At 43.5% G+C, this 20,992-nt stretch overlaps 1 protein-coding gene across 1 annotated transcript in view; it reads right to left on the minus strand.

The window, feature by feature from the left end:
• arhgap21a (Rho GTPase activating protein 21a) overlaps positions 1 to 20,992 on the minus strand; it is a 41,432-nt gene that overhangs the window by 3,112 nt on the left and 17,328 nt on the right. The window contains exons 4-24 of the mRNA XM_070927954.1: positions 19,763 to 19,855; positions 18,779 to 18,857; positions 18,345 to 18,399; positions 16,301 to 16,324; positions 12,822 to 14,823; positions 8,764 to 8,913; positions 8,563 to 8,665; positions 8,322 to 8,358; positions 7,825 to 7,944; positions 7,159 to 7,458; positions 5,994 to 6,058; positions 5,713 to 5,861; positions 5,440 to 5,582; positions 5,061 to 5,219; positions 4,828 to 4,906; positions 4,637 to 4,710; positions 4,329 to 4,418; positions 4,120 to 4,245; positions 3,990 to 4,031; positions 3,677 to 3,782; positions 1,231 to 1,262 (exon numbers count right to left, since the gene is read on the minus strand). Coding sequence (XP_070784055.1) covers positions 1,231 to 1,262; positions 3,677 to 3,782; positions 3,990 to 4,031; positions 4,120 to 4,245; positions 4,329 to 4,418; positions 4,637 to 4,710; positions 4,828 to 4,906; positions 5,061 to 5,219; positions 5,440 to 5,582; positions 5,713 to 5,861; positions 5,994 to 6,058; positions 7,159 to 7,458; positions 7,825 to 7,944; positions 8,322 to 8,358; positions 8,563 to 8,665; positions 8,764 to 8,913; positions 12,822 to 14,823; positions 16,301 to 16,324; positions 18,345 to 18,399; positions 18,779 to 18,857; positions 19,763 to 19,855 — 4,028 coding nt within the window. The remainder of the gene's footprint in view (positions 1 to 1,230; positions 1,263 to 3,676; positions 3,783 to 3,989; positions 4,032 to 4,119; positions 4,246 to 4,328; positions 4,419 to 4,636; positions 4,711 to 4,827; positions 4,907 to 5,060; positions 5,220 to 5,439; positions 5,583 to 5,712; positions 5,862 to 5,993; positions 6,059 to 7,158; positions 7,459 to 7,824; positions 7,945 to 8,321; positions 8,359 to 8,562; positions 8,666 to 8,763; positions 8,914 to 12,821; positions 14,824 to 16,300; positions 16,325 to 18,344; positions 18,400 to 18,778; positions 18,858 to 19,762; positions 19,856 to 20,992) is intronic.

Here is a 20,992-nt window from a genome sequence, read left to right on the forward strand (position 1 = left end):
TTAACAGGCGTCATTAACAGGGAGCACATGATTGTTTCCATGCCAGGCTTTAAGCAGAAGCAGGAGAAGCAGTAGCACAGCATGAACTGAAGCATCCCCGCATGAGCCTGAGCTGAAGAAAAGCAGCCACGTAACAGCAGCGCAGTGATGAAAAGCACCTGCTTCTGCTAACGACACAATCCCAATGATTTTCTTTCTATCTCACGAGAAGCAGCTGCATAATCCTGAGCTTCTCAGCCACAAGTGTTACGTTTAATGTGTGTCATGAAGCAGGAACTTTATGAAAGAGGCCGTGGCTCACTGGATATACAAGGTAAGTAAGGTAAGAGTCGGTTCATCCAAACTACAAGAAAACATACTTTCTTATTTCGCCTTCGTGGTATCTTCTCATGCAGATAGTTTGGGTTTTCAGATATCCGGATACTATGGTGTACTATATGTGAAGTACATATATATTGTGGTGCTCACACCACTGAGAAATTACATTTAAAAAGTTCTACAGAAACACGTTTTCCCCTGAAACAGCGTCCTGGTTCCTCTGGATGATCCATTGGGACTATTTCTTCTGTAGAAAGTAGTTCCAATGAGAACTGTCCACAGGGATGTCCGTGAGGTTACAGAGAGTAAATTCCCCAATAACAGTTCCCCAATCTTGCAAGCTCATGACGGTTTTTAATAAAACCTTAGTTGCAATCTGTTTTGGATATCAACTTTCAGGTAAGTTAAATCCCAAAATAACAAAATGTTCTCTTGATTCAAGACTTGAAGCAGCAATCACATTGTGAGAATTCGTTCCTTGTCTTTGGATGATTTCGGACCACCGTTTTAGACTGACGAGCAAAGAATTTACCACGTTTTATCTCACAAATGCATAATTTTGGGCTAGTTGACAAAGTATAGGGCTCTTAACAGTGACGTCTTTATAAAGAGATGTTGCTGCTGATGTTCTTAGTTGTACCCTTTCTATTCTATAAAATTCTATTCCATGTATCCAGGTGGACGCAGAAAAGCAGGATATCTATATAAGCTGGGCACATGTAACCGAAACCATCTGGATGGCTCGATACCACAAGAAGTCATTTTTTTTTTGTGATTTGGGTGAAACAACTCTTCATTTGAGGCTGATCTTGACCGGAGGAGGTGGAGGCGATCTTTCCTGCTCGTCACCTACCTCCTGTCATCCTACACTAGCAGTGGCCTGAGAGGGTTAACACAAACTCACACACTCACCTTTGATTTAGCCGAGTCACTAGTCGGTGAATCTGTGGGTGACAGAGAGAAGAGAGGGACACGTTAGCTGATTTCACCGCACAGGCGAACACATCTAAGAGACATGGGAAAATGAATCGGGGAGAAAAAAGGAGGAGAGAACCATGTTGATGAGCAGGATCATGTGAAAACACAGAACAGACTGATGATTAGTGAGCACAGACATGAGCAGACAACAGGCCATGCTTCACACAGGGACAGATGAGCTCTACGTTACACTCAGGTCCACATCTACCTGGCATGTGACGTTCTTCCCCAACTCTGACCAAGCCAAGTAAAGATAGCTCTAATCTTTCCTTTCTTAGTGATACTGAGTGCAACTCTGGCAATGAACACAACAAGTACATTGAACACCATCAGAACAGCGAGGCAGGTAATGCGCCGTGCAACACCCTGCAACAATGCCTATTACCCCGCCTTACTTTGAAATGTCTCTTTTTTTTTCTTTTAACAAAAGAAGCCACTGTTTTCAAATATTAAATGTGGTCTAAACCAGTGGTTCCCCACATTTTCTGCTAAAAGAAACTTCTACTTTGAACCTGCTGTCAACGCTGTCCTGTGAAAACCAACGTCCAACTCCAAAATGGAAACTTTTCAGCTTTTTTAAAAATGTTTATTTAGGTTAAGATGTACGAGAATTAGCTCAATACTAAATCCTTCAGTTTGAACTTTGATTTTTTCAGTTAATCAAAGAGTGACGTTCCCTTCTCAAACAGTTTTATTTGAGAGTATATTTTAGAGGCATGAAGACGTAACAAAGCAAAGATTAGAGAAGAGTCTAAACGTTGTGTAATCCAAAGTAATGTTTTTCTTGGTTATCATCTCACGACACCTTCGATTCATTTTGTGACCACGGGGCTGGGAACCACTGGTTTAAACACAAGAGGCCTTACAAGAACTTTGCCTGAAGAAAACAGTCTAAAAATGATTTCCATGTAGGACAGGAACTATCTGATCAAAGATTAATTTAACAAAATAACGATCTGTCTGGACATTCAATGCCAAATTTTGGTTAACACAAGAAAAATCTTGAGGTTTGATGCCTCAAAGATTAAAAAAAATTCTCCATTTCCTGATTTTGACGATGCTTTTTAGCTGAACGGACGAAGCAATGTGAGGTGACGTGAGCTGCCATGACAACAGTGACACGGTGATGACAGAGACGGCTATGGAGGAAACAAAAGAGAACAAAAGAGAAGTGACAGGGGGGTCACAGAGGGGCTAGCTATATGAAAAGAGAGGACACTACATGAGAAAGAGAGTGTCAGCAAGGAAAACCTATAATCAGTCCTCACCTGCTCTGTAATCACATCTGCTTAAATCATCCTTCGTTTCTAGCTAAAATTTGTTCTTGTTTGTTTGTGTGACATAGCCGAGCCCCCCTATACACCCCTTACAATACAGATGATGGCACAATATGCAAGTGCACACTGACTGGTGACGTAGAAACCATACCATGCTATCTCTCCTGTTGGCAAGCTTGCGAGACAGTGAGGAGAGACAGCGGAGAGCCTTTGAGACAGTAGCACCGGCCTGTGTTAGGTATACTCTGATAGAAAACCCACATCACCGGACACTGCACAGTACCGTGTAGCCGCTTCGCTTCCCCTTTTCCTCACGGTTTCTTTGTTTAATGCTTTTTCTTTTTTCTCTCTTTGGCTTTTCTTGCACTTAAAAGAACTGCGGGTTCCTGCAGACTAGGCAGCTACACTGGGGGCAACAATCCTCCTTCTTCCTACAGTTCCAGCTGTCCATCACGGACATTATAGAGTCCATCAGTGTCATCATGGTGTGATAGACTCCTCCCACTTGGCCTGTGTCAAGATCAGTATGTGTGAATGCTGGGAAAGCCTTTAGGACACCCGACAGAGCCTCACTAGAGACAGAGGAATCAGAGGTCGCCTTTCACTGTAAAAACATCTATTTCTGACGTGGGAAAGAACATGCCTTATTAGTGCAACAGTAGGCAGGATAAAGGGAGGGGGGGGCACAGCCCAGGTGTGGAGTTTGATAACAACGACGTATTACGGGGCAGAAGGATGTTAAAAAAAGGAAAAGAACATTACGTGTTTAAAAGACTAACAAATACCGAGGGGGGGGGGGGGTAAATATCTTAAAGCAAATGAAGAAGCGCGACAATTTATTGCATCCTTTCAATTTTAAGTGATGCAAATAAATTGTCCACTGAAACCCGCGCAGGCATTTGGACTCAAGGTTAGCCATAGACATTTCTATCTAGTGGCAACAGCCAAAGAAGCAAAGGGGAAGCTTGGCCTAAAGGAAGAAGTAGCATTATCATCAACATTCGTCACTAGTTTACACAGCGGTCCCTCTTTGACCACAGCAGAGAAAGGATAGAGAAAGGTTAACCCACCAAAGAGTTGGTCTGCCAAAGGCAGCGTGTTACCTGATACTTCACCCTGCGACGTGCCCGTACGGCCGATGTTGGTGAGCAGGTGGTCGATGTTGGGGATGGGCTGAGACTCCACCGCGCTCTCCTCCTGGGACGCAGTCTGACAGGAGCAGAGGGAACACAGTTAGGACCAGATTCACGTGGACGTTTTACAGAAATATACAGAAACAAAAACTGCTAATCCTCCGTCTTGCATTAAAATGACAAATTAAGTATTTTGAAATGAATTGGAGATGCTTAAAGTCAACCCTAAAGGAAAGACCGAGCTAGAAGAAAACAATTTCATGGCAGTGACGCCTGTACGCACCACTGGATCTCCGTTTCCCTCTTCAGTGAAAAACCAGTCATACTACAGGAAAGAAAAAAAAAAAGCATTAAAAATTACGTTTTTGTGTTTTTAAATGTGAAAATTTGGCAGTTAAAGATCTGATGCTCACGTTTTGAATGAGGGCCTCCACTATCCTGTACTGGTCTGGCATGTGTGTCACCATGTGGGTCATGTTGTCCTCGGTGGTGCGCACCAGAGTGGGACCAAACACGATGGCCAGGTTCCTTGGTTCCATCTAACAAACAGGAAACCCAGGTTTATTTGTAAATTTGCAGTTCTTTCATCAAAACTTAATTAAGACATTTATTTGTTACACACCTTATTCTTCTCTGAGTTTTCAGCCACAGTTTTGAGATGAGCTGAAAGGAACTTGAGGGTCTCGTAATGATGATCTGGCAACTCACGAAGCTGAAACAGAGACATTATACAACACAGAAGTGAATTTTCTTTCTTCACTTTTGTTGCATTTCATGAGAACTTCATAAGGTTACAGTGCTCGATTACATGGCGTGAACAGGTTGCAAAAAAGAAAACAATAAGAAAACCTAATGCTAATAAGTGAATGAATAATTATTTAAATAACAGGCAACAAAAAAGGGATGAAATTGATTGTTAAAGCAACTCACCAGCCTCTTGAGCACCTTGAGTCTCTCCACTGGGTCCTCTGTTCTGTTGGCATCGATAAAATCTGCGTATCTATCTGCAGGTAGAAATGAAAAATTAGGCAAAGGCTGGAAGTAAAACACAGTTTTACTAGGTGGTAGTTCTCAATTATGGCCACTAGATGGCATACACAACCTTTGAAAAAGCAACCTACCATTGGTGAACAACGGCTCTGGAAGCTTCCGGAAGAAAGACTTGAGTAAACTGCTGATCACATTGAGGTCCCTCCATTTCTGTAAAACACGAGATTAAGGTTTGATGGGTAAATATGCAAAAAAAAAAAGAAGTATATTCACATCCACTATCAGGGTGCTGCAGCTCTGACTGCTAAAATGTGAGACTCCAAGGAGAGTTTAATTAAAGCAACACCGATCGATGAGCACTCACATCATCCTGGACATCGATATCATTCATGCCCTTGTTATTGAGCTCCTCCTGCATGTTGGAGATTGCAGCGTTGTTTCCTGGGACTCTGTAGATGCCCGTGTACTCCAACCCTCTCTCCTCCACCAGCTTACAACAGACTTCCACAATCAGAGGCACAAACTACAGAGAAAGTACAGAGAAATGGAGAAAACATTCATTGGACATACAGTATGCTATTACTGTGAGGAGAAAAGGCAAATTCAAGAGCATAAATATATACACAAAAGAAAATACAGATGCAAATGCTGACTTTTAACAAGCGATTAGGGTTTTCTATTTTTTCCTCCACAAATGTATTCTCTCTTTTTGGTGTTTTACTACAAATGAAGTCAGTACAGACCTTGTTGTTCTGTGCAGGAGGACAGTCGTCCAGCCTCACTCCAAACGTGACTCCAGGCGACGGCTTCTTCTCGAAAGGTTTCCTCATCAGCCCCGGGATGCCCTTCCTCCACGTCCCTTTATCCTTGGGAGGGCTGGTGTCATCTGCATGCACAATAAGGATGAGCATGAGTGTGACATATTCACCAGTCTTAGTTTAAAATATAATACCTTTTCCTTGCAAAATACATCAATTTCTTAGAAACTGCATGCGAATTGTTTCTTCCTTTCCTACCTTTGTGCATGTTCTTCCTCTCCGGTTCAGGTTTGGGTGAGTGTGGACTTGTGGCTTTGGTCTCTCCTTTACCCCCCAGCAGCGTCTGTCTGATGCTCAGCGACTGGCGTGAAGGTTTGGGCGACGGCTCCGTCTTGCTGCCTGTCGGGCTGGCCGAGACAAGGACGTAAAAAAAACACAAAATGAGCTCTACAATCAAATGGTAACTATCCAGCACTGCGTGTGAAGTTCTCTCCAAGTTTGAGGACCTCCCTCTTTGCCCCCCTCACCTTCCCCCTTACCTCATCAAGGTGTTGTACTCCTTGATCTTCCTGCTGATGAGGTCATGGCTGGTGAAGGCCGCGTTCTAAAAAAAGAAAGAAAAAAGGAAGGAAGGAAAGTGGAGCGGAGCAGAATGGACACAATAGGTGACGGTTAAGGCATCAGGTGAAACGGTTCCCTTCAACACCCCCTTTACAGGCCAAAACGGATCTTTATATAAGCTGCTGCTATCAGGTGACACAGGTAAGACCATTGGAATGCCATAGTCTGGACAGTGTGGTCCTCAAAAGAGGGGAAAGACGGGATTAAATTTCTGATGTGGGGAGACCCGCCTATTTTAAGACACAGTGGAGTAAGCATACAGCAGGAAATATCCGATATATATTCTCATTATATGCTCAATAATAAACAGCAGTGAACAAAATCCACACCTGATGAACATTTTCATGTTCTTATTCTAAATCTCTCTTTCTTGTTTGCTCGTCCAAGTGGGATTCACCTCTCTTAACTGGACAAACTTTGATTTGACAATTATTTTCATTATCGAATAATCAGCCAATTATAATATTTATATATAAAAATAAATGTTAGTTCTATAAAATATCAGAAAATAGTGAAATTTGGAAATGTCCAAAACCCAAATACATTCAGTTCACTGTCATATCAGATGAAGAAAACCAGCAAATATTCACATTTGAGAAGCCGATCGATCAACTAAACTCAAATTATTTGCATTATTGACACCCCTAAAATGGTCATATAGGGCTACCTGTCCCGCTCAGTTTGCAGGCAACTTTCATTCACAAAAAAAGAAGAATGTCACACCGCAGAGCTTCAGGTCCTGCTGTCGGAAACCAGCAGGTGATCACAAATTTAGACATAAAGAGGGAATGGTTTTACGTAAAGTTAGACGCTAATATAAGATTTACTAAAGCAAAGTGGGCCATGACTTAGATGGGAGGAGGCAAAGGGGATGCGACCGTCATTGTAGGGCAATAGGACAATTATACAGTAGGTAACAGAGGATGTTCACCTGGACCTGCATTAAGACCCTGAGGCAGCTGTCCAGAGTTACCATGCCAAAGTATGACAATAAAATCCCATATTTAAATGATATTTTCTCTTTCAGATTAAGTCAGTACAAGTCTTAAGTCAAATAAGTGTTACTGTCTGTACATGACTCACCTCCTCATCCGGGTTGCTGTTCTCCTGTATGACATGTATCCAGGCCAGCATGTCCTCCCGGTCCTCAGCCTGGAACAGGTACTCGCAGTCCGACGTGGTCAGCCGCAGCACGTTCTTACGCTTCGTGTCGCTGTACGAGATGTCGATCAGGCAGGCCTTGATGCTGATTGGCAGGGGCTCGTCTACTGCTTGGCAGTTGGCATGAGCCTGCCCCTCCTTCTTGTCTTTATATAGGCAGAGGTAGGGGCCTCTCAGCACCGCGTACATCTGCTTCCACGGGCGCATACCCCCACCGACGCGCTGCAGAAATAGGTCATGAGAAAGAGATGAGTTTAAAGCAAAATGGAGGGACGTAAACTGTAATCTTTCTGTAAACCTTCCTATTGTTGGTATCATAACACATAATCACCTTGAGGACAATATGGGAGACCTCATAGAAGGAGGTCAAAGGCAGCTATGAGTTCAAACTGGTCTTACAGGTGAAGCATTCAGAGCAGCGTAAAAAACAGTCAGACAAAGATACACTCTGGAAACAAAGGCAGCCCTGCTAGTGTTTCTAAACCACGTTGTACAGAAGGTCACGTAATGCTTGATGTGCAGTCTGCTTTCTGTGTCAGTGTGTGAGTTATGTGATGCAATGGCTACGTATGTAGAGACCAGCCGCACCTTGCCCTTGTCTGTGTTCAGCTGCTTGAAATGCAGCAAACCCTCCTTGGTGGCGTCACAGAAGACGTCTGATGAAGAATCCCTCCTGGACCCTGAATCTTCAGACGACCTGTCCACAGCCTGTGACGGAGGAGAAGACAACGTAAAGCCTGGAAAACACTTAGAAGACTGAAGTTAAAGAAATGGAAATATGGAGAGAAAGAGTGATGTTTGTGACCACCACCCAGAACAGTTGTGAACTAACTCTCATTTTCAGCCAGATTTCATGGATATATAAAAGTAAATACATAGAAATAGACTCCTACACCCTTTGAATCAATTATTTACAAGAAATGCCTGATGTTGCTTTTACAGCTGGCCCTATTTTCCATAATATATTCACATTTCAGTGGGAGAAGCTTTATCTTCTGGGTGTGACCTAATGAGCTGATAAAGCCTCAAGGCATGTGGCAGGTGAGCACAGCTGGCACTGAACAAACAATGTGGATTGGACTCACCTTCCTAAGACTTTTCAGACCAGGTATTAAAGACCTCCTAAATGGAAGAGGAAAACACATCATGATACTGAAGAGAAGCCTGCAGATCATACAGTGGTTTAAAGTGGTTTTTCTCTAAAGTTTTGTTGTATATTGAGATATCTGTCATCTGGACAAAACAAAAAAACAAAACAAATCTACAGCTCATTTTCAAAGTAATTTTAACTGTTTTTCTTGCTTCCTGTTTGTGGGTAAAACTTACCCTCTGCTTTCTTCCCGGTAGTTATCCAGACCTTCATCATACGACTTGGATCGCTCAGTTTTAGTACCAGAGTCTGAGTCAATAATTGTGAGACGGAGAGAATCTATTAAGAGAGGGTTAAATGATTATTTGTAACTATTCAATACCTGTACTGTCTAGTACTGTTCAGTTCATTAATTTGCTGCTTTGACGTGAACACACCTTGGTCATGTGACAGCTGGCGTCGAATGAGAGGGGACGGAGAAGTGGGGCTGGGTGGGATGGTGGTGATGATGATGGGCGCCCCAGATATCACAGCAGAGGCAGGAATGTGTGTGCTGTCCTGTTCAATACTGGGACTAGATGGTTCATCTGAGGACAGACAAAAAAGAGGCATTTAGTTACAGGGCAAGAAAACACTGAGCATTTTATGTTAGAACTGACCGTCAGCTAAACCCCTCCCCCGGGCAGTGATTGTCCAATCATAGCTCAGCAACCGTAACTAGGCACGGCAAACCAACAACACAAGTGCAAAAGTGTACGGAAGCGAGTTTAAATAATTACAATTAAATAATCACCATTTGCAACAAACTCATGGAGCTACCGTGAGGTTAATTAGCTAGCTAGCTAACTGTTAGAGCTGACAGTTCTTATCTTGGCCGGAAAAATCGACGTCACTGGCCGGAAATGATAAGCTTCTGTCTACCTCTGGCTGAAATCCCCTTGTTTCAAAAATGAGTAAGAACTTCACTGATAATTCTGCCACCGTTATAATATATAACTAATGCAACTAATGCGCTGTGTGAGAGCAGAAAGCATGGGAACACCAACTAAGGGACGGTCAAGTGCTATTAAATGAGAGGAAGGCCAGTATTCAACTAAACTTCTATACAAATTTGGCATAAATTCAGCTGTAGTCTGCAACAGGAAATGTCATATATGATACTAAATCATCTAAAAACAATGTCGAATTCATCACTGCTATCTCAACTTGAATAAACATTTCAGCAGACGGCAATAAAGTGCTGTGATAAGGACTCGTGGGGATAAAGCAAAAGGATGCAGACAGAGACGCAGTCAGCCTGTAGATAGTGGTTTCTGTTCCGATAAGCTGGTGCACACCTTCCCTTTTTTAAATACACACATGCAGGTAGTCAGCGAACATTACTTCATCACAGACAAGGCCGCGTCATAACGTCTGATGTGCAATATCAGCATGATGGCAAGCCCTAAAAACAAATTAAGAGACGCTTGTGACGAACGAACACCTCCAGAAATGAATCATATCTGCGACTGTGGTGATGCAGGTGAAATCTCACGTAGAACGACCTACATTAAGCGTTGAACAATTCTGCTTTTGTTCTACTTCACTCTAAAAAGAGAGTTAATGGATTTGATGGCTCCAAATTATAATAGTTATATAACTATTATAAACTATTATAAAACTCCACACTGCCTTCATTACAAAAACCACAACAACTCAAAAGAACTACAGCAAAATAATCTGAATGATTAAATTCCTACAAGTGCCAAAGCACTGATGCAAAATGTCACAACTTAATATGAAACATCTGATCTGCTTGTTAGTTGTGTACAGATTACTGCTGTGCAATCTCTCTCCCCTCAAACCTCAGACATCTCCCATGACACTGCAAACCTCATTTCTGCCAAACATCAACAACATTTCATTTAATCACTTGTTTGTATACCTCCAATCCTGTTTCTGGGAAAAACGGCGGCAGTCAGTGATGTCTGACACGTACAGTTAGAATTTATTCAGGGGATGCCAGTTAGAGACATCAAGACTGGCTTTAAACAGACAATGCAGATCCATAAAATGTGTTCATAGTTACACATTTTGGGAAATACAAAAAAAAAAAGAGGCAGATGTAAAGATCAATACAATTCTCATATCTTTTTCCGTAAAATACAACGCTACAGTCAGGACATGTAAGCTTAGCTTAGCTTAGGTTAAAGACTGGAAACACAGGGAAGCAGCGAGCCTGGTTCAGTCCAAAGGTAATAAAATCCAAACTATGTGCCGGACTACTTCTTAAATGGCATCTTGTTGTTGCTGTGAATAAACAAACAAGATATCGCATGTTAATTGGTGATCTTTAGAGGTGCAGGTAGGTGGACTTATTTTACCATTGGACTGAGCCAGGCTAGCCCCCTGTTTCCAGTCTTTATGCTAAGCTAAGGGGCTGCTGGCTGTAGCTTCATATTTAGCGTACAGACATGAGAGTGAAATACCCAAATATAAAACTTCAGCCATTTTTCATGATGAATGTGAAAAACAAAAGACTCCTTTAATGTTTTCCCTTCACAGCACATCACCGGAGTTCAACACAGAACACTGGGAAGTGTTAAAATCTAATCTATATCTAAATCTAGAGAAGTAAAAAGCGAGTGCTGAGGTGTGTTTGTGTACGCAGAGGGAAATGGTGCTGGAAGAGAATAAGATTAACCCCTGCAGGTTCTGGGACATGACAAAACACAAGTGCTGCTTTCATTGGTTGGCGATGAGTCACCAATGAAGACACAACGGAGGATGCAAGGTCGAGTTCAAGCTTGTTAGGTTATGACAGCCGATATGTTGGCAGAGATATGAAAAGACACAGAAGAAGCCACTTCAAACAGTAATAAACTACTTAATTTTAAAACACCACAACAAGTAAATATAGAGCTCAGTTCCACTCAGATGGATTTGCTTTCTTATGAATGTGTTCAGTTTCTGAAGAAAAACACAAAAAAAAGGCAAGAATTTCTCCTAATCATGACCAAGAGGGGACGTGACATTTTGCATGTGCTTTAGCAATACCAGTTGTGTTCTGTTCCCAGTACAAAATGTTTGGCAGACACTTAATGTACAGCAGTTGTTCCACGTATTATTTGGAACTGTACTATGAAATCTAATTGAAGCAGATTGCCGCAGGAATGCTCTTATTTCTCTGTTATGTCACAGTCCATTAGGACGACGTTCTTAGGTTTCTCTTGCTGTACAACACTGGGGGAAATATGAGACATTACAGGGAGTGGGGGGGTGTATGGAGTTGTACAGCAGCTCATTGTGTGTGTGTACCTAGTGACTATATGTGTCTGTGCTGCCCTACTCAGATGCCAAAGGGGTGGTTTGAATACGTCATGGCTGCCTGCAGTACAGTGTCAAGCTGTCACGTAATCACACACCTGACTCTGTGTCATCAGGAGTTCAAAAAGCCAAAAGGAACCAATTTCTTTTAGCATTTAAATACCTATATAACATGCTCTGCTGTGCCACCAACTAGAGTAATGGACAGTATCCCTTCAATGACACTGCCTTCATGACCTCGGATAAATGGAGAGACACTAAATCACATAGGATTGTTTATTCAATCCAACACTTTTCTAACAAGCAACTAAATTCGCAGGGTATTTCCTGTGTGAGATAACCCTACCATTACTTCTGATGATCCGCAGTATATTCACAATGACATTTGGACACAATAGATTTCCTTGTAGTGTGATAAGTAGGGCAACAACGGACAGGCTTACACTTGATTTTCAATGCATTTTTGTGATTGCAACTCCTGAAGCTAAGAGGTTGTTTTTTTGTAATTTGGTTCCCATGGAGAGTATGCACAAAAAAAGGGGAGATATTGAAAGTGCTTGGCTTATATTGGGCAGAAATACCAGACAGGCCACCTTAAAGTGTGGATTTTGAGTTAGGATATTAAAGCGATTAAGAGTATACACTACACTGTGAACTTAACGGCCCAGTGCCTGCATGAAAATCCCAGCAGTTCCACCTTGCATGCATTAAATAGCATACTGCATAGCTACACTAACTGCCTCCAACATGCTATATCTACAGTATACACAGACACACACCCTCTCCTTTGCAACTGCAGCTGACCTACTCTGGATTTTCACAATGGAAATACTATCTAGCATATGAAAATAAAGCTCACTTGTCATGTAAAGTTTAGATAAGGAAATATCAGATCAATACCGAAACAAGACTGAGATCTGGCCAAGCCTTTGATGCCAACTTTCGATACTTGATGCTATAAACAGTGTTGGTCAGTATGATCAAGGTTCAAAGCCCAGCCCTACTTGGACATGTCAGAACATCACAAGTATGGTGTGAATTTGGTGCAAATTCATGCATAAACATACTTTTTCACTCACACAAACACATGCTGCGTCATTTGTTTCACAGGACTACCCTGTCACTGCTGTTGCTATAGAAACAGGAAGAGTTTAAAAGGAAGGTGGTATCGAGACGAGTGCAGTCTTACCTATGAAGGGGATTGAATCCAGGGAGTCATCCAGGTTGTTGGAGCCAGACTTGTGTCGTGTGTCTCCGAGCCTTCTCAGATGCATCTCCCTACAGCTGTCATTAGACATCCAGCACATAGCTCCATCTGCAGAGCCTGCCTTCACCAATGGCGGTGACTTATGAGTCACTCTTCCCTGTTTGTCATTAACAGCTAGCACATAGGATGGAGGGCGAATGTGAGGAGCTCCAGAGTTTTTGTCCCTTCTTAGGACAACGACTGTTGCATCCGGCCCTTCTACACCCTCTGCAAGACCGCCATTAGTCCGTACGGGGGTGTTGGTGGAACTGGAGGTTTCTCTGACTTTTGGCTTTTGGGTCACAGTTCCATTAGTGGTGGAGGAACCAGAAGAAGAGGCAACAGCTACACTTTGTAGTTGTCTCTGCAGTTTAGAGGAGGGACCAGAGCAAGAGGAGGACCTGGCTGCCAACCCAGCCTCTGACCTGCTCTCTGTTTTCAGACTGTCAGCCCTGCCTCTGAGCTGCAGGTGCAGAGGGGAGGGGTAGCCCAGATGGTTGCCCATGAAGTTAGCTCTTTGGTCTTTAAGAGGGTCTGTGGTTTTAGTGGAGGATAAGGCAGGTGAAGAATCTGAGATGGAGTTTTTGACAGGCAGACGTGATGGTCTCATAATGAGGCCGTCCGTCCTTGATGTTAGTACGGAATCTATTGTACCTTTAGTAAACACAGGAGCAGCTAAAGGTGAGTTAGATAATCCACTTCCTCGACCTTCTTCCTCCTGTCCAGTGAGACTCCTGTTCAGATGAGGTAAAGCTCTCAGGCCTGCTCCCTGCCTGCTAGCTCTGGCTTCCTCTCCCCGGCACAGCAGCAGCCTGTCCTCCAACACCACCCTATCTCCAAAGACAGCCCCACCTGGCTCTCCAGGCTGCTGCCCCAGGTAGTCACAAGACCGGGCCCTAGGTTTGGTGACTCCTGTGGGAGTGGAGAAAGGCAGAGCATCCTCGGAAGCACTCCGAGGCCAATTCCTGATTGGTATTGTCCTCTCTGTTCCACCTCCAAGCCGCTCTTGGGAGACGCTACGTAATGGAGTCACTGCAGTAACCTGGCTACATGCATCCACCCCGCGGTCATTGGAGGTGCTTCTCCGTCTGACCTGGGAGCCCAGTGCCCCACTGGGGCTAGGAGGAGGCGGTGTACGTTGCTGGGCATAGGCGGAGCTGGAATTGGCAGCCGCACGCAAACTGTCCAAACGCTCCTGGATGGTGCGGCAGCCATACGTGTGCAGCCTCTTTGCGTCAATATAGTCCTTATAGGTGGTGTAGTTTTTCCAGTCAATGTTCTGGTGTGGAGAGGTGGAGGGGGCAGTGGGAGAGGGTGAGTAGTGGTTGGCATTGGGTGAGATGGCAGTGGAGAACGTGTCTGGTGAGACAGGGGTGAGAGGGGTCCGTGCAGGTGGAGATAATGTGTCAGCATAGACAGGGACAGGTCTAGAAGTTGATGAAGGGGAGTAGACTGGGGTTTCTGTAGGACCGGAAGGGGAGTACCGCAACTGCGCACCCCCAGGTACTGCGGGAATAAGGGGTCTGGGCTTAGCAGAGGTGGACTCTGCTGAAGGACTGTACCGGTTTTCCTCTGTCCTGTGGCTGGGTCCAGCCCGAGCCACCCGGGACCCCCTGTCAACTGGATCAGGAGGCATGGCCACTGTCCTCACATTCTCATTACAGACACACACCACTGTCTGAGACTTTGACGTCTGTTGGGGTGGAGGAGATGGCGGAACAGGGATTTCCACCCGGTAGCTCTTCTCTGCGGCCCCCCCTCGTCTTCCTGGTCCCTGAGCCGGCCCTCGGGGGGTCTCACTGACTGTGGCTGGCTCTGATGTCTGAGCCATGCCCGCAGCCTTAACTTCTATCCGAGGGTAGCATATGGGAGGGGGCTCGGGGATGTTCTGGGCATTTCCGCTGTACGCCTCATTTCCTTTGAGGTATGCATCCTGGGAGTATGCCTGCAAGAGATTATGGGACATTATGTCACTTTGGTTACGAGAGGTTGGAGTGCTAAAATAGATCACACTGAACCCCAGGAGAACATCACGCCCAACCAGAGACAGGATACATTAGACTTTCCTTAAAGACATGTAAGGAACAGGGAGTACTGTAAATTTGGTGCAACCGCTAGATGATGATTTACTGCCACATCTCACCGATGACTTGATCTTCCTCTGCCATTACAGCTACAGAATCAATCTTTTGTTTCTAAAATACCTCAAATGCACCACAGCGATGTGGTTTCTCACATTTTGAAAGAAGAGAGAAGAATGGTAATCCAGTAGTGCCGTTTATTGACAAGAGTCTTTGTGTGAGCTGATGAGATTATCAGCAAGACAAACGCTGTTACAGCACACCCTCGGAGAACTGTAGGTGACAGATAGACAACTGGATTCAGCCTGTCTATGACAATAAAACAACAGCATGCTGAAAGTAGACACAGTGCTGCAGTACTACTTCTCCAAATCAAACACAACAATCACTCTGTTAACAGTTTCTCAATCTTTCCCTAGGAGACTGCAAACAAATGTTACAGCATGCCATGATACAAATGAACTGCCCTGAGAAGCAACAGAAAAAAGGGGATAGCCAGAAAGGCAAATAAGTGTAAAAAGAAGGCTGGAAAGTCCAGAATAAACCCGTGGAGCCAGGAGTGAGGATTAGGCTGGCAGGGGCTTACCCACCTTTGGTACTGGAGAGTGAGCCCTGAGGCATGAGGAGAGGGTGAACGGGGGACGCCTCCGTCTGCCGTTGGCAGCTAACGCTACTTCTGTCAGCATGGCTCCACAAATCTACTATCGCTGTAGCAACTAAGGTACTTTCCTTGATTAAAACTTGAAGAAAAACACTCAAATTTAGCTAGTTATAATCCTGCGCACTCTCCGGTGAATGATCACCACAGACGGCTTCAGAGAAAACTCCTGGTTGCATATTGCACACACTATATTTCCTCATCTCCTCAGCGTACAAGCTCTTGAGAAAATGAAAGGGAGAGAGTTGTGGTGTTGGACTTTAATCGATAGCACTCTACCTGAGGTGTCAGGTTACAAACACTAACCACAGCAGCAGTAAGTCAGCTGCTTGGTGCCTCCCTTTGGATTTGCATAACTCATAGAAACCAATATCCTTAAGGGAAAGTACAGAGCAAAATGTTTGAGGTCTGCTGACATATCAACTCTGAGCATTTGTTTTTCCACAACACATATCTTTCTTTCAACCTGCTATTCAGGAAAATAACCTCTACAAAATAAACTAAACCACAGTACACAAAAAGTGTAAATACAAAGAAGGGGAAGCATATTTGGGGTTTTAGGGGTTTGCCAGCTGCAAATACAAGCTCTAAGGGTGGTCATAAGAACATGTCATAAGAGCTGTTAATAACCAGGAAAGAGAACTTAAAGGAAAGTGATTAGTTAGTGTAGTTTCCCTTCTTACCAGAGCAGTGATATCCCTGGAAAACTGCAGTCCACAGGTTAGAGAAGGGCAAGCAGAGAGAAAAAAAGGGAATAAAGAGAAGTAAACAGGTAAGCATAAAGAAATGAGGAGGTACAATGCCACCGATGGAGGTGAGACAGGCTGACTTCAGCACAGGCTAAAAATACATCCCGCTGTGGGAACGCTGAGCAGAGGCATCAAAGCCGGAGAGTCGTAGTGGAAGAATAAGAAAGAAGAAGAATAGATGTGAACTTCAGCAGTGTTGGTGTCCTTCTCAGACATCTTCTGAGTTGCTGTTCATCCCCATTACTTCCTTCCTCTAACTCACAACACAGCTGCAAACATGTTCTGCATTCTCTCTCCCTCAACATACTCAGCATTTCTTTCCTTTGCTCTGTCACTCTCACCTGCTCACTGTGGTACCTCCCCTCCCCCTCTCTGGTTTCTCAAGCATTTCAGTGGCACTTGCCACTACACAGACAATCTCTTCTAGCCTCTTTCCTCCTCGCTGTCAGCCTCTCGCTCATCTGTTAGACGCTGCTCTTTCATATGTCCACTTCTGGGTGAGCATAACAGCACGCTTGCCTGATCTGAACTGGCTTCCTTCCTCACTCGCTCCTGTAAACAGTGAGCTGAGAGGAGTCAGCTGACTGCAGCTGCACTCCCTCTGGTAGTGAGTGGGCTCAATGTCTCCCAAAACACAAAACAGACAAACATGAAGACATTTAAAAACAGACAGATACATCTACAGACACCAACATGTGCCTCCTCCATTCATCCTCATCAAAACAATACTGAAGGAATTATCTCATTCTGAATGTAATATATATAATATATAACACAATAGACACCTGATGTATTTCTCAGTATGTATTTAATGTCCAAATATGTCCTGTATAAATAGGATAAAAAGGTCACTGAGTAGTATTCAGGATTTGAATTGATGAGGACTGAGAAACACACTGAAAATACTGAGAAAAAGGGAACCAAATCATATGCCAAGAGCAACATATGCGTGTTAAATCACATCTTGTATTCTACTGTCCTTAATTTTACTTTGTTACAGAGGTTCATAGCTCATTATGCAACAGATTAAACCCATAAATCTGTGTAATGGCAGCCAGATTTGAAAGAACTGTAAAGTGAAAAACAATCCAGAGTTGGCACATCAAACACTGAATTTTATTTTTGTTTTCCTCAATGGGGAGAAACGGCTAATTGCTTCATTCGAATCCCCCAGCCTTGTGAGCGCTCAGACTCATTCCAAAATGCCAAAAGCAAGTTTCTGTGGCTTTTGGTGATCTGCGGCCAAGCAAACAAGCTATGTGTGGAATTTAGCAACACAGTGGGATCTGACTCAAGAGAGAATTTCCCGAACAGAGGTGAATAACGTGTGGCGACTGGTTTTGACGTGGCCCAGCGCTGTGCTATCGTCTGCGGGGCTCTGGACCCTGACTGGTGGCGTTGGTTGTCTGTTTGCATCACTGAGCTCATCAGGGTGACTGGTGGAGGGGGTGTGGAGCTGTGGCAAGAGGTCTAGCTCTGCTCCTCCTGTTATGACCTTTTCCTCACTGAATTTTCAAGATCACATTTTTGGAAAGTAGTCCAAAAAGTCTGTTTTTTTCTGGTAATCTGGGTCCAATCAAGTACAAATTAGACTAGAAGTATGATAGCAGAGTAGCTCGTCAACACTTTCTCTCCATCTTCTCTCCAGACGGTTGGTATCACTTCATAGAAAGTTACACATAAAGGAAGGGCTTTCACATTTTGGGATATATGCTTGTTTATTTTCTTTATGAGAGTCAGAAAGTGTTTAGCTTAGCATAAAGCCTGGAAACATAGAAAAAACAGCTAACCCGGCTCTGTCAAAAGTTCAACAACACACCTACAAACGACATAAAAGCTGACCAATTATTAGTGTCTGATTTGTTTAACCCATAAACAGAAATGTAAAAGCGACAATTTGTGGTTTCAGGGGGCTTTACATGCTGATCACAAATCTTTTAAGCGCACTTGCAATATTTACTGATGAATGAACGCTTACCAGCTGCAAAATGTCCTCATCCTTTGGCATCACACAGAGTTCCAGTGAGGCATCGCTGAGGGAAGCAAGGGAGTGGAAGACGAGAGAGAATGAGAGTGAACGTGAGACAAAGACAGAGAGAGAGACGATTATAGCACGGGGCTCATGGCACTTCTCAAGAGAACAAGTTTAAATGGTAAAATATAACCTTTAATAGCTGCAGTTTAATGAAGTGTGACTGAATGTTACATGTGTGCTTGTCAGCGATAAGGAAATGGTCCTCTCTGTTTTTCCTAGAAAGTTTCACAATAGCTCCCTCTCATTTTCTGTGTTGTTAGTCCACAAACATGCAGTGGAGTGTTGGCACAGAAGGGATTAGATAGAAACTCTGGGATCTGAGTCAGCCAGGCTCTTTCACTCCCTTGAAATAAACCAGAAAATGAGGGCGATTTTACCTGTTCTGGATCAAGGCTATGACTTGCGAGTAGGTCTTCCCAATGATGCTCTCTCCATTCACCTTCACTATCCGGTCCCCTGGATAGGATTAGAGAATAAATTACAAGCCTGCTGTTTACTGCTAACAACAACATGACAAATAAACTTCTCACGTCTGCGTTTCTGCACTCGGCTGCTCAGAAAAAACGATCTGGAATCCAGTCAATATGGTTATTGACCAAGAAAGTCACTCTGGAGTAGCTCCTTCCAGCACAAACACTCATCCGTGTTTAGATCAAAAGGAGAATATCAATACTTGTTTATTTTGATGGACCACATGTGCGGATCCATCTCCATTCAAGCTTTCTGAAGATGGCCATCTTACAGGAAGAGAGGCGAGGTGAGTTTAAGGAAGAAACTAGATAATTGTGGGAAAACACCGCACTCCCCTGTCCCGGGAGAGGAGAGTGAACAGATAAAAGCAGACAGTTTAGAGGGCTTGTCCAGGCCACTTAACATTTCCTGTAATACAGAGTGCTAACCTGGCAATAACGCTGACAGTACAGAGCACAGAGCTTCAGCTGTCACCTCCATTTCAGGGAAATTGGAAGGAGCTGATTCACTTTTTCCACCAGAAGGGAGTTTGTTTAAGTATTTTTTTCCTTGCTGCTTAAAATTAGAAACGATTCACGTATTAATAAGAGAAGAGAGAAAGTGGGAGAAAGAATCAAGTGAAGGTTGGAATAACAGTGTCCATATTACACTTTGTTCAACCTCCCACAAAGGAGCCTTCTGTTATTTTGTAACACGTATCTATTTTGCCTGGTGGGTTACAAGGAAGTGGAGTTACCGACAGTACAGACGTGAAGAAATCTTGGCATCAAACAGCGCTTTGAGGTCAGATGTGAGACAGGCAGAGTTAATCATAAGATCTGTCAGTTATCAGAAAAAGTGCGATGATCTCCTCTGAGACTGTGTGTGTGTGTGTGTGTGTGTGTGTGTACCTGTACAGAGTCCAGCTCCGTGGGCGGGGCCTCCCTCCTTCACTTGCTTGACGAAAATGGTGTCCATTGGCTCCAGACGGTTCCGCTGTCTCCCTGGCAACGAGAGAGAGAGCACATGCACCGAGGCGATTGGTCACACAGTGAGGAAGAGCAGCAGCGGAATCAGAAGTAGGACACATTGCACTGGAACTGGAAGTTCAACTGCAGCAACACTGTGGCATCAGTGCACATATTGTCTGCAGTTTTTTCAGGGTTTTTCCACATGTGTTTATGAATTGTAATTTACTGACTTTTCTCACCTGCTCAAACAATGCTAATGGAAATGATTTCCTGGTTGTAAGGTGAAATAAATAGGTAACTTGGTGAAGTTTTATTTACGTTTTAACTAAAGAAAACTGCTTAGTTGTCAGTAGAAACGCTTATTAGATTAATAAAATACTTGATCTACAGAACATTTATCTGCAACTATTTTTATAATTGATTAATCATTTAATTTGTTTTTAAAGCAAAAATGACAAACTAGCTCCTCAGCAGTGAGGATTTGCTGCTTTTCATTGTCTTATGTGATGAAACATTTAATATCTTCGGGTTTTCGAGAAAAAGATTAACTGATACCTTAATAAAGAAAACAGTCAGCAGATCAATCGATAACAAGCTAATGAGGACGTGAATTTTCCTCCCCAGGTGGTGGTAATGTTGGAACAACGCAAGGTGAATTAATAATCATGACTCTGATGAAAAAATATGCACAAGTACTAAAGTCCAGTACTAAAATAATCAAAGTAGCTGCCACTGATCAATTAATTGTTTCAGCTCTGCACTGCTGTGTAGAGGACTTGCCTTATTCTCAATTCTGATCAGCATCATTGCCAAATTTCTAATTTCACTTCACTCTTCCTCAGTGGCCTTGATAGTTTAAAACAAATAAGCTCCATGGTTTCATAAAAACAAGACGCAGGGAAAGTAATTCTTCCTCTTCTCAAAATATTCCTTTATATCCCGAAGCACCATATCAGTCCTTTCCTCGTGCTATCGTGTCCTCTCCCTTGACACATGAATCCATTGACTCTACTCTGCTGTCAGATGTGTCCTGAGCTGCAGAACAGCACAGTGAGGAGAGGTCAGAGTGTGCTGACGAGGCTGCCGCGTGTGAACAAGCCACAAGGGAGTTTGGTTTCGTACAGCAGAGGAAAAGAGGGCACGCCATGTCGTGTGATGTGCATGTGGCAA

This window comes from Enoplosus armatus, chromosome 21 (genome assembly GCF_043641665.1).
Source record: "Enoplosus armatus isolate fEnoArm2 chromosome 21, fEnoArm2.hap1, whole genome shotgun sequence".
NCBI lineage: Eukaryota > Metazoa > Chordata > Actinopteri > Centrarchiformes > Enoplosidae > Enoplosus > Enoplosus armatus.